The 12916-nt window shown below is 34.9% G+C and overlaps 1 protein-coding gene across 2 annotated transcripts in view; it reads left to right on the top strand.

Annotated features, from left to right (window-relative positions):
- The window catches only part of LOC117179408 (ATP-binding cassette sub-family B member 7, mitochondrial), a 332187-nt gene that overhangs the window by 253893 nt on the left and 65378 nt on the right, over positions 1–12916 (top strand). Inside the window, exon 11 of one of the 2 annotated variants that reach the window (XM_033371167.1) lies at positions 4905–5803. The exons of the other annotated variant lie outside the window; for it this stretch is intronic. Coding sequence (XP_033227058.1) covers positions 4905–5117 — 213 coding nt within the window. The 3' untranslated portion in view covers positions 5118–5803. Of the gene's footprint in view, positions 1–4904; positions 5804–12916 lie in introns of those variants that run through there. 2 annotated transcript variants of the gene reach the window in all.

Here is a 12916-nt window from a genome sequence, read left to right as displayed (position 1 = left end):
CATAGTTTACCGTATAGTCACGTATTCTATATCTCTAGCACTAAAGAACTTTCTCCTTTCATCCTCTCATTTTCTTGATTCTATCACCCTCCCTCTCCTTTCTTCTACCTCCATCAAACACTTTCTCGCTAACTAAATGGCTAAATGCCTTTTGCTTACTTATTCTAACTTCTCTCTTATCCCCCTTTTCACCATAACTTTTTCTATTTAGCCTCGGTCTAATAAGTCAAACGCCGCCTTCAAGTCCAGCACCATTATTATCATTGTCTCTTTTTTCCCTTAAATCCTCTTATTTACTAGATAGTTCTGAACATATTTGTTGTCCATCACCCCGATTCCTTTTCTAAGCCCTGTCTGATTCGGTGGCTCTATCTTTTTTTCCTCAATTTCTTTCTTCAATTTCTCCGGCCAAACAACTTTATATACTTTATAAAGTGTTGGCATTAGCGTCACACCCCTATAATCTTTTACCTTCTGTCCTTTACATTTCTTCACTATTGGTATCACTACTCCTTTTTTCCATGACTCTGGCCACCCTTTTCCTCTCCATACCCCATTACACATTATCCATGACCATTCATTTAGTTCCGTGCCTCCATATTTCCATAGTTCATTTGGAATCTTATCTATACCACATCTATATCTTTCTCTCTCTCTCTCTATTTACTAATTTCCAAACCTCTTCTTCCGTCCTTAGCCTTCTCTGCCTTTTGCTAAAACCTTTTGTTCTCTTCCTGTTTTTTTATCACACAACTCAGTATACTCCTTCTTTTTTCTTCTGTATTCTTCCCCATTACTTTTTTCTTTTTTCCATTTTCTTCGTTGCTTTCTAACCACCTTTTTTCTCTTTGCAATCCTCATCCCATTCGCTTCTATTTACCCTCCTACTAACTTTATTTTTGCGTATGCACTCTGATTCTCCTTTTATTTCTCCTATCATTTTCTCCATCTCATCGTCCACATTTTCCTCTCCCATTCTGATATTTCTCAACTTTTCTCTAAACTGTTCCTTTCCTTGCATTTGCCAATCCCCTTTTCCTGCACTTTCAACCTTTGCTCCCTTTTTATACAAATTCCTATTACATTATCGCCCTCTAATGTTACTAATAAGGGAAACTGATCCAAATTAATAAAATCTCCTACTTCTAGTTTCTTGACCTTCTCTGTTACCTGATCTTCCACTATAATATAATCAATTACCGGTCTCCTTTCTCCCCCTGGGCATGTATATTCTCCATCCTCATCTCCCTTTATATTTCCGTTTAAAATAAACCGTCCCAACTCGTTCAAGCTCCTTAACGAATTCTTTCCCTCCCCATTCAGTACCTTATCTTTGTATTTTCCCCCTCTCTTCTAACCATTCCCTTTCTCCTCTATCGCCTGTTATCGCATTGCGATCCCCACATATTATAAGCCTAATCTCTTCTTTATTTTCTTCCATCCTATCCTATTCTTCTATTTTCCGTTTCTTCCTCTCCTAGTTTCCCGGCACCTCACTTCTAACGATCTCTTCCCGTTCTTCATGCAAATCCTACCAAACTCCGTCTATCTGTATTCTACCATACTTACCCCATGTTCTTCTTCCCTTTTTTCTTTCCTTTTCAACTATTTTCCTTAACTTATACTGCATCTTGATAAATCATAATCTATTCTTCCCGAGGTTCCATATAACATCCTCTTATGTGCCATCAGTTCCATCTTATGTTCTCATTTCTTTGGTTTTACTAGTACCATTGTCTCCTCCCTTAGCTGCTCCCCTACTACACTCCGCACTTCCTCTATCCCCACCTTAATATCAATCCTTTTCAGTACTTCTTCCAATGCTTCCTTCAGCTCCTTCCCCTCTAATTTTATACCCTCTATCACTATTTTTCGTTTTCTTTCTTCTTTTTTTTTCTTTGTTATTCTTTGATCTATTTCTCTCAGTCTTTCCTCCTCCATGTTCCCATCCCACTCTCGCCCCTCCAAAGTCCCGTTTCGAACTTTCTATTTTCTTTATCTTACATTGCATCTCCTCTATCTTTTTCTTATTATCTTCCTGGTATTCTAGTTTTTGTTCCAATGACTGCATCCTCGTCACTAACTTTTCCCTGACCCTTCCCATTTCTTAATTTTTCTATTAAGGTCAGTAGTGTCCCGCCTAATTTCTTTCCCGAACTTTTCTTGCTTTTTCAGAAGCTTGGTTTAGCATGCGCATAAACGCTGGGTCTCAAAACTCCTCGAAGAATATGTTTGAGTGACCTGGTGAATGCTCTGGAGTACTAGGGTTTTCATGTTTCTCGCAATTATGATCTTCAGATACCTCCGGATGGTTAATGTCGAAATGCCTACGAAGAATGTTAAAATTCCACATGGTAACCCACCTGGGCAACCTAGACATTTCTCACTTTTTCAGATGCTCGTTTTATTATCTGCATAAATGCTGGGTCTCAAAATTCCTCGAACAGTATTTTTGAGTGACCTTGTGAATGCTCTGGAGTACTAGGGTTGCCGTGGTTCTCATAATTATGACCTTTAGATAACTCCGGATTCTTAATGTCGAAATGCCTCCGAAGAATGTTAAAATTCAACCTGGTAAACCTCCTGGAAAACCCAGACTTTTCTCGCTTTTTCTGAATCTCGTTTTAGCATTTTTACTCTTCTTTTATTTTACACGACGGGTGTCTTTTGCCAGGCAGCTCCCAACAGCGAAAAATTAAAAATGGGGTATGCTTCCGTACGGTTCCCTGCAAATGAAATTGCAACCAAATGACCAAGTCTAGTCTTTGACCAAGAGTCTGAAGTCTGACCTATACTCTGCAGGGAACCGTCCAGAAACACACCCTTTTTTTCAAGTCTTTGCTGTTGAGAGCGGCCTAGCAATGGACACCTGTCACCCTTTTTTTATTTACTATTATTTCCTCACAAGAATTTAACATAACTCATTAGAGCCCAAATTATGCAAACTCAAATTACGCGTAAGTATACAATTTTATCGACTTTTTATTGGATGAGTGTTATCAGCATACACAACTCTTTCATTTAAGTCTTGATTCGTCTCGATATCTCCATTCAAGCCAGAGTTAATGTTTTCTTGCGTTGACAACTTTCAAACCTAGGCTTCGTACATAGTGATTTTCTCTAGATCTGTTGCTTTTACAATAACAAAAAAATGTTCACCGAGATACGAGAAACGTCATTAACAGGTGAAAAGATTTCAAATCAGCTTTGCTAAATGATAAATTTTTTTTCACCGAGATAGAGCTACTTTTTCCCAAGTGTCAGGACTTTCTTTCTTGATGTTATATATGCCTGTGTTTATTAGAATTGTTTATAATATTGAAAAATATCGTTGAGCGTTTATACATCCGGTTGAAGTATTATTTGTTGACTTAAAAGAAAATATTTCATCGTAAAAATTATCTTTATGTATAAAAAAGCGCTTATTTAATTAATTGATAATTGTTTATAAACAATGTATAAATTTAATCTTCAAGTATCAATCAGTATTAAGGACATTAATTTCACATGGTTACACATTAGGATCGAGATAAAATAGGCTTTTAAGCTTTAGAATACAACCAAAATTATTTTATCAATTTCTTTATAACAATCAATAAAGTTATAGAACTTTATCCAAAGCATCGCAATCTGTTCAGCTTATTTAAATGCACTAATTCTATACGTTTTTTATGAAATATCAGTAAACGAGGCAAAGCAAATAACACAAAAAAATAGTTTTTTCGCATTATCTATAATTAAAGATAAAAAACTAAATCGACCATGAAATGTAGGCTCTAATCATTTTTGATCCGCAATTTTCTATTTCGCCGCACTCTGTGACGGGCCAGTGGTGTCTTCGTGTGACTTGAGGACATTGAGCGATGTTTTTGGCACAGTGGTATAGCTTCGAATTTACGAATATATGCTAAGGAAAAAAATTGAAATTGAAACACAATAAAACCCAAACCACAAAAATTGGTTTACATTTCAATCTCTTTATCTACTGCAAGGAAAATTTCAAGATATAGAAATAAGAGACATTGTAAAATGTTTTAGCCTAGCAGGTTTCTGTCTGGATTTGGCTCTCGCGGAGGCCTCCGCAAAGAGAAGGGAAGTTGTCGGCAAGCAATTAAAACAATCTACATGTGCAGTCGGAACTGCTACATTACAAGTTGTTTTTCAAAAAGGGGCCTAGTTACTAAAATGTTGACATATGTGTAGTTAACCCCCGTATACATTTTACGGAAAATTTGAGAAAATCGCATTTTTTTCTCCCATTTGTGAGAAATATATTTCAGTTGGTTTGGTTGAGAAAGATACCGTGTGCTATATGAGAAAGAATTAACTGCGTATTTAAAACCCTAATTTTCCGGGACTGTTTTCACCCTCACAAAGCCGATTTCGGCAGACAAGAAGAAACACCTATTGCTTAGTACAAAATTATGAATATAATTTAGGGACCTTTTTGTGGTACTGTTTTGTTCAATTTGATAAATAAATGGAATTTTATGCTTGAAAGAAAAAAATTTAACTTACTAACTATTGTTGGTTATTTTATATATGTTCGGTGCGCTTTTAATCCCATTTCTTTCGTTAAAGTACAAAATATTACAAACTGAAATTCTTTGTGCGAACTTCTTACTTTGTATTCCTAAAAAAATTATTTTCTCAAGATTTAATTCGAATTTTTTTGCAATTTCATGCGAGTTATGTCATGAAGTATTGTCAAATTTTCATGGCTCTATTTGTTACTATTTTTCGAAATCTCTGCTACTATTGACACTATTTTTGATTCCTCAGGTGAGCCCGAAGCCTGAGACTAATTCAAAACATGTAGGTGACGTCTTTCGATGTCCGAAATTTATTTTCAATACGTAATCTGGTACTGAGCATAGAATAATATTACGTTAATGTGTTAATAGAATATTCTTGAGGCCCTACGTCGAGCCACCACTGGAAGAACTTCTATAGTAATAGCGCATCGTCTATCGACTGTTATGGATGCAGATGAAATTTTCGTCTTGAACAATGGCGCTTTAGTGGAATCCGGAAGCCATACAGATTTACTTGGCAAATCAAATTCATATTATTCTAAATTATGGGACGCACAGCACGCCGGTTTAAAAAAACCTTAGATTGAGCAGCTGTTAATTCTAAGCTGAACCAAGAGTTAAAGAAGATTCTGGAATTATATCGTTTAAATATTGTATATAAATATTTACGCTTTCGGATCTTAAAAAAACCGTGTTTGAATGTGAGGTTATATGTGAATACTCTTTAGGGTCCAGGTGTACACTACCGATGGAAAATCGGGTAGTGAATTATAAATTCTCAAACAATCAAATGAAATGTTCCTAAAATTTCCATCGCGAGTGTTTAAATAATATCAACGTGACTGTTATCGACTTTTTTATTACCTTCCTATAAAATTCAAAACGATGGTACAAATTGCATACGGATTCTATTGTTGTAAGAGATGAAAGTAATGTAATAAGCATAAGTGATTTTATCCACGGAAAATATTGCCAATAAAAAAATAGATTCATAGTTTTTTCGTAAATCAAAACTGCACGTTAAGTATCTCGCGTTTGTGAATATTGACTGTCTTATTACCAAACACGCTTCTATCGACATCTCAATGCTTAAGCGTCTTCTCCCATATCGGGCCTATGCTCTATACTATCTATTCTGGGAAGTGCATTATGTATCCTTCAATATTGGAGTTGCAACTTAAACTTTCAATTCTCGATGTTTAGTAAATAGAAGTGACTATAGCTATAGAAAGTAGTATGTAATTATTTGTATGTTTACACAAATAAAGTAAGTTAGGAGAGATGGGCATGGTAGTGAGGTAGGAGATTTAAGCATGTAGTTACCGGTATTAAGGGGGTATGTAGAATTTATAAGCAAATTAATTTATTTTTTCGGCCTTATATTATTATTAGTTTTTTATGACAGAATTTTGTTTACTACATTGGTTGATATAGCGTGGCTTCCAGATGCGCTTTGGGTGTAAAACTTTTTTGGTTTACTTTTGGCATTAAATGCTGCCATTATCAACAAAAATGTTCCGACGTCTCAAAAAAAAAATCCTTGGCTTTTTCATAAACGTTGCGAACTTCAGACTCATAATTTTTACTATAATTGATTCTGAAAATTAAAATGCGTTTTTCTGAAAACTATGTCTTTTGATGTTTTTGAAATGAAGTCATGTAAAACACTGGACCGATTGAGATCAAGTTTTGCGCATATCTTCAGCTGATGTATGTGGCTACAGCCCGAACTAGAAGAAATGAAAAATAATATAATGTAGTTGTATTTTAGACCTCGTAGACAATGCGAAGCTGTAGATTTTTAGCCTTTGGTCTTGCGAATTTATAAGGGTAGGTAAAAAATAAGAGTTCTTACTTTTTAAAATGTATCCATTTCGCCAACGATATCGCGGCCTCATCAGGACTGTAATAAGTATGAATATAATAATAAAATGTTTCGTGACATTATTGACTATACCTAGGTTTTCAATAAAACGAAAAAAATTACTCCAAAATGAAAAGTAGAAATTTTACTAGTTTGTTTGCGTTATTGCTGTCCAAAAAGGTTTTTTGAGAGAAAAAAGTTTCATATAGAAAAGTTGGAAGGAATTATTGAGTTCCATTTTGTATGGCTTAAGAAGTATAATATCAGAAATTATTGTAAGTTATCTTAAAATCCCTAAATGTTTTTTGTGGGACCAGATGTTAGCGGTCTGTTCTAGAAAGTTAAAGGTTAGGAACTGAGGTAATTGCAGAATCTCATAATTAACTTAAATTTCTGGAAACTTCCAATAATGTCGCAGCATATCACACTGAGATTCTCAGTATCGGATCAAAAATTAACAGTACCCTTAATTTTGACAATGTTTATCATTTATAATATATTTCTATAATGGTAGTTATTTTCTATAGCTAAAATTTTTACATTCTTGCAGTTAAAGTCGAAATTATGATTTAAATTGGTAGCATGTTTACATAAACCTGTATTAGTTTTTTTTATATTTTTCTGTTGCCCGGTGTTCCGAGATTCTAGTCTTAAGGGAACGTTTGGTCTGTCCAATGTAAGTCATTTGACAATCTTTGCAATTAATCTTATAAATGAGATTAGTTTTTTCAAATTTCGGTATTGTATCTTTGATAGATCGTAAAAGCATACTGGACAATTTATTTTTAATTGTAAAAAGAAGAGATATGTTCAATTTTTTACATATTCTTATCATTGGCAAGTAAAGTTCTTTATGATAGGGTAAAGTGATCATTTTTGAGTAATCAACGATCTTATCGTTATTCTGCATGCTAGTTTGTGAGTTTTCTAAATGTCCTAAATGTTGAAGTCTTTTTTTAATATTACTAATGATAAAGTTATGAGGATAATTATTATTGATCGAGATTTCATAGATAATGCCAATAGTCTTAGCATGAATTTGAGGTTCTGCAAGTTTTTTGCCCTATCACAAAGAGAGAAAATAATTCCTTTCTTGTGGTTAATATGATGATTTGAGAGGTAATTTAAAGTTCTTCCAGAATAAACTGTTTTTTGATATGAATCTGTTTCAGTGTATTCTTTTTCGAAGATAATTTGTACATCAAGAAAGTTAGCTTTTTTATTAACAGGTTGTTCTAACCTAAATTTCAAAGTTCCACCTTTTTTTGTTGAACTCTTTCAAAATTCTTTGTACTTAAGTTTTTGGTAAACAAACCAGCGTATCGTCTACGTAGCGAAAATAAAATAAAATTTTAAAGATTGGATTTTTAATAATTGCATCTTCCATACCCTGCATGATCAATTCAGCTAACATTGTGGAAATCGGTGATCCCATGGGTGTTCCAAATTTTTGTTTGTAAGTTTTATAGTTATATTGAAAATAAGCGTTATAACTTCAGAATCTAAGAGCCTCATACAATTGTTGGAAGTTAGATTTTGTGTGATTTTTAATTATGTTACAGTTTTTTTCAATCAGTTTATATACTACATTAGGATCAATATTTGAAAACATCGAGACTATATGAAGTTATACTACAGTGTAGTTATCTGGTACATCTAGGTGTTTAATTTTATCGATAAGTTTCCAATTGTCTTTTATGATGTGTTGTGAAGTGCTATACATTTGATTAAGAATTGCTTTTAAGTATTGTGATATACCATAAAGGGGTGAAACTATGAAAGAAGTGACAGGTCTGACAGGTAGATCTTATTCATGCTACCAATTTTAATCACAATTTCGACTATAACTGCAAAAATGTAAAAATTTTAGCTATAGAAAATAACTACCATTATAGAAATATCTTAGAAATGATAAATACTGTCAAAAGTAAGGGTACTGTTAATTTTAGATCATATACTGAGAATCTCAGTGTGATATACTACGACATTATTGGAAGTTTCCAGAAATTTAAGTTAATTATGATATTCTGCAATTACCTCAGTTCCTAACCTTTAACTTTCTAGAACAGACCGCTAACATGTGGTCCCACAAAAAACATTTAGGGATTTTAAGATAACTTACAATAATTTCTGATATTCCACTTCTTAAGCCATACAAAATGGAACTCAATAATTCTTTCTACCTTTTCCATGTGAAACTTTCCTCACTCAAAAAACCTTTTTGGACAGCAATAACGCAAAAAACTAGTAAAATTTCTACTTTTCATTTTGGCGCTCTCATATATTTTCGAACCATTTTTTCCAAAAATCTTAAGTATGGAACATAAAGGAACTTTTTTCAATAACTAAAGGTTTTGTAAGTATTTGTATTTTCATTATACTAAATATTCTTTGGATCAAGGATAAACCCTACTTTCATTTTATCGTTACACAGGTTTTACAAATGTAAATTCTTCGACAATGGACCTATACATATTTTTATATATAACAAACTTCTAATTTCAAATTTTAAATGTCACCTATGGTAAGTTTTTACTTGGTAATTTTTTCCTTTTATGGAAAACCTAGGTATAGTAAATAATGTAATTAAACGTTCTATTATTATATTCATACTTATTAAAGTCTTGATGAGGCCACGATATCGTTGGCGAAATGCATAGACATTTAAAAACGTAAGAACTCTTATTTTTTTACCTACCCTTACAAATTCACAAGACCAAAGGCCAAAAATCTACAGCTTTGAAAAATAATATTTTTTGATCATTTGAACAGGTTAAATACTGAGAAAGAATATGCAAACTTAAAAAATTTTTAAATATTTGTATTGCTTCTAATTCCAGCTGTAGTCAGACGACTAAATCATGACAACCAAAGGAGGCTGGATGTGTTTCCGCGACACGTTCTTTGAGATGCTACTGCGCCCTCTAGTTTGTCCATGTAATTGTATATCCATGTGTTTTCTTAGCTTTAGTTTTCTAATAATCATTTATAAAAAATCCTTTGATAAAAAAATTCCAATATTAAAGTTCTTTCACGTTAGCGAAACCAACATTTGGGAATGAAAAGAGAACAAAACGTTTTTCAACACAGTTGAACTTCATTAAAAACGAAATCCCAACATTTCGAGACCACATACTTCTCCTTATCTTCTACTCTTTCAGAGGGGCAAGATTCCCAAAGCTTACGAGTTCTGAGGAAAAACTTGTGAATGTAATAATAGAATTTCTGATTGTGAAAGTATTGGGATTTTGCGGAATTTAATACAGTAGTTTTTCAACGGATCTTACGTTTTGAGACCCCCTGAAGCGGAAACTCAAGTTTTGGCGATGGCGTCAGTCAGTCTGCCCGTCCATCCATTCGCAAACACGAGAACTCTAAAAAAAGAACGGATAAAATAGAGCTTTGGCACACTTTTTTAGGTCCTAAAAGAAAAAACGAGTTCGTTAACCAGCATTCTTTGAACAACCGTTATGGTTTTATCTATCGAAAATGCTATTCAAAAATCGAATATTTCATTTTTATGCAAAACGATGACAGATACGTGAAAACAGGATAAAATTAGAATTCAAGACCTTCAAAATATCTACAAATAAGTAAAAAGGTTTAAAAAAAGAACTCTAACTTTTTAAAAGACCTATACGAGAAAAAGTTTAGAAGATCGTTCGAATCTAAATCCCGAATTCTATTTTTTATTCCATATAAAAAAAGTTGTTGCCATTTTTTCCACATTGCATCATTGTGCTAATATTATATTCAAGGTGTTTAATGTATGAAGGATGACAATTTTGGATTCAAACTATAAAATTTGTGTAATAAATGATACATATTGCTGAGAAAAATTAAAAGTCATAAGACATTAACAGTTATTTCATGAGTTATATTGTTATCTCATTTTACTCTTACATAATTTCATGTAATTCACCAATTTCGCACATAATTAATAATTAAAGTAACAAAAATTGATTAACGAATATTCTGCAGCGCAGGACAATCGATGGGTGAACTTGCCTGAATAGCACAGAAAGTTCCAGGAACGTTTCGCGGGAACCTTTGGAACGTTCTAGTCACTGAGGTAGCTAGCCCTGAAGGGGCCCTGTATCAAAATTTCCCTGGTTCCCTGCGCGTATAAACTGTCCGCCGCTTGGGAACGTTTCAGTGGAACGTTGCAGGAACGTTCCACTGGGTCCTGAGGGGAACCTTCCATTGTTTTCATTTTTAACAACAATGATCTCGTAAACCGCAAAAGATAGGTAATAATAGATGTCATTTTTTAGGTTTGAGTACTGCATATAATACATTGTAATATGATATCCATATCATAAACTGACATCAATTTGGACCTATCACTTACGGTTTATCGGATATTCATTGATAATAATAACAATAACGTTAATTTATTCTTTAAAAGTTCCAGTGGAACGTTCCTAAGTGGCGGACATTTTACACGCTCAGGGAACGTTCCCGGAATGTTCCCGAAACATTCCGTGCTATTGGGGTGGACTCGATTGCCGTCAGGGGATACGGATGGAGAAGAGAGTTCTATACGTGCAGCGAGGTGCTCGGCAAATGTGTACAGCGATAGATTTGGCGAATGGGTCTATCAATTGGTTTAGCAAGCGTGAACAGCAATGGTTTGGGCAAATGGGTGAATGATGGGGCTCGGCAAGTGGGGTTTGGGCACCATACAGTCGGGAACACTACAAATCAGAGTCAGAATGAAAATTAGAACTTTTATAAGGCTTCACATCCGGTATGTGGAACTTTCGTTACTTCCTGTGGTTAAGGTCTCTTATTTCGTACATTTGAGTGCTAAGCAGTGTTATAGGCGAAACGTAGCTCTGAAAGATGTTGATCCCAAAGACGGCGATCCTTATCAATAAGAGAAACTATAATTGTCTTGATCAGTTTACCGGTCGCGGAACGCAGAGGGATACATTCCACCCACTTCGTAAGCAAGTCTAGTAGCACTAAAAAATATTTAAACCTATTAAGACTTGTATGGAAAGGTCCCATGATGCCATTGACTACTACTATCCATGGCTGTTCCACGATCCGCTGTCCTAAAAATCCAGAAAGAACTTTTGGTTGACTTTGAAAGTCTGACATACCTCACATCTTTTTGCGAAATAAGCCACGTCGCGATAAAATCTATGCCAATAATAATCGCTAGCAATTCGCATATGTTTTTTCTGTACCCAAATGGCCTGCTTGGGGTTCATTGTGGGCTTCCTTTAGTATAATTTTACGTGCGTCATCATTGGGAACTAGTTTCCACTTGTTTAGGTCTCGGACAAGGCTTGAAATACCAGGATCAGGGTGGTAATAATAAAGCTAATTTTCCACAATTTTGCGATTGGGAAACTTCTCTGAGAAATTGGTACTGCGAGGAATTTGCGAAAATACTACGAAAAAATACCACAGAAACCTATCTGGTCGCTGGTATACATAATAATAACGAGAAGAGTTTAAAAGTGGACGAAAATTTTTCTGAAAGTTAATAGCCATACTATTTCCACAGGGTCTACCACTATAGTCTAAGGTGTAATCTAGGGTTTCATAATTAGGGCGATTGGCGGGGATTCGGCTACTCAAATCTCGTGGGTTTCTAAAGCTATCTATGTTTGTCCTAATACACTCTCGGCTATTATCAATATCAAAACGCATATTCCTAGTATAATGGATATTTCTGGGGTGATTTCCTGAAAAGGGGGCGTGATTACGGCTAATAGGCGGGGCTTATCGGAAAGCGGGAGGTATGATTCGTTCCAATTAAATGAGGATCTTGACTACAATGATCATCGTCGAGGCAAGGCTTACGGGTTGTATGATAATTACCATGGTTCCTAGAATAATCATCGCACCGATCATTGCAGTTCGCGCAATTGACATGATTCTTTATGTAACGATCGCTCTGACAATCACGGCTGCTAAAGTGATTATCGTAACTTCAAGGGTAACAATCGCGCTCGCGATCACGGTTGCGAAAGCGTTTATGATGATCACCAGCGTATTAATCGCGCCGGTACTCGCGATCACTCGAGTAATTACCACAACCATCGGAATAATCATCCAGTTCATAGCCGCAACCACCAGAGCAGTTGCTATCATTGCATCTTGGGTAGCCATTACGATAGTCCCGGCCATCGGAATTATAATCTAGACCCCTAAAGTGGCGAATTTTTTCATAATACTCCAAATGATCGCAACAATCATGATAATTTCTGCGATAATCCGAATGGCGATCATTAACACGACCATCATCTCCAAAATCATTCCTTCTATCACTTTTGATTGTCCTAGTTTCTTTTATATGATTGGGCTGAATTAAGTCTTCATTATTCCGCCGAGTCTGATTGTGATTACGTAAATCGCGAATAGTATTGGTAGTTGTTACCTCCGGAGTCACTGTCGTAGAATTCGTCGAGCTTGATCCTTCAAATGACGCCTGTCAAAACTTCAGCCATTTATGTTTACGCATTTACAAGTTACAGCACTGAGAAGCGACTAACCTCCGAGT

This window comes from Belonocnema kinseyi, chromosome 9, assembly GCF_010883055.1.
Source record: "Belonocnema kinseyi isolate 2016_QV_RU_SX_M_011 chromosome 9, B_treatae_v1, whole genome shotgun sequence".
NCBI lineage: Eukaryota > Metazoa > Arthropoda > Insecta > Hymenoptera > Cynipidae > Belonocnema > Belonocnema kinseyi.
This window is presented reverse-complemented; position numbering and strand designations above follow the sequence as displayed.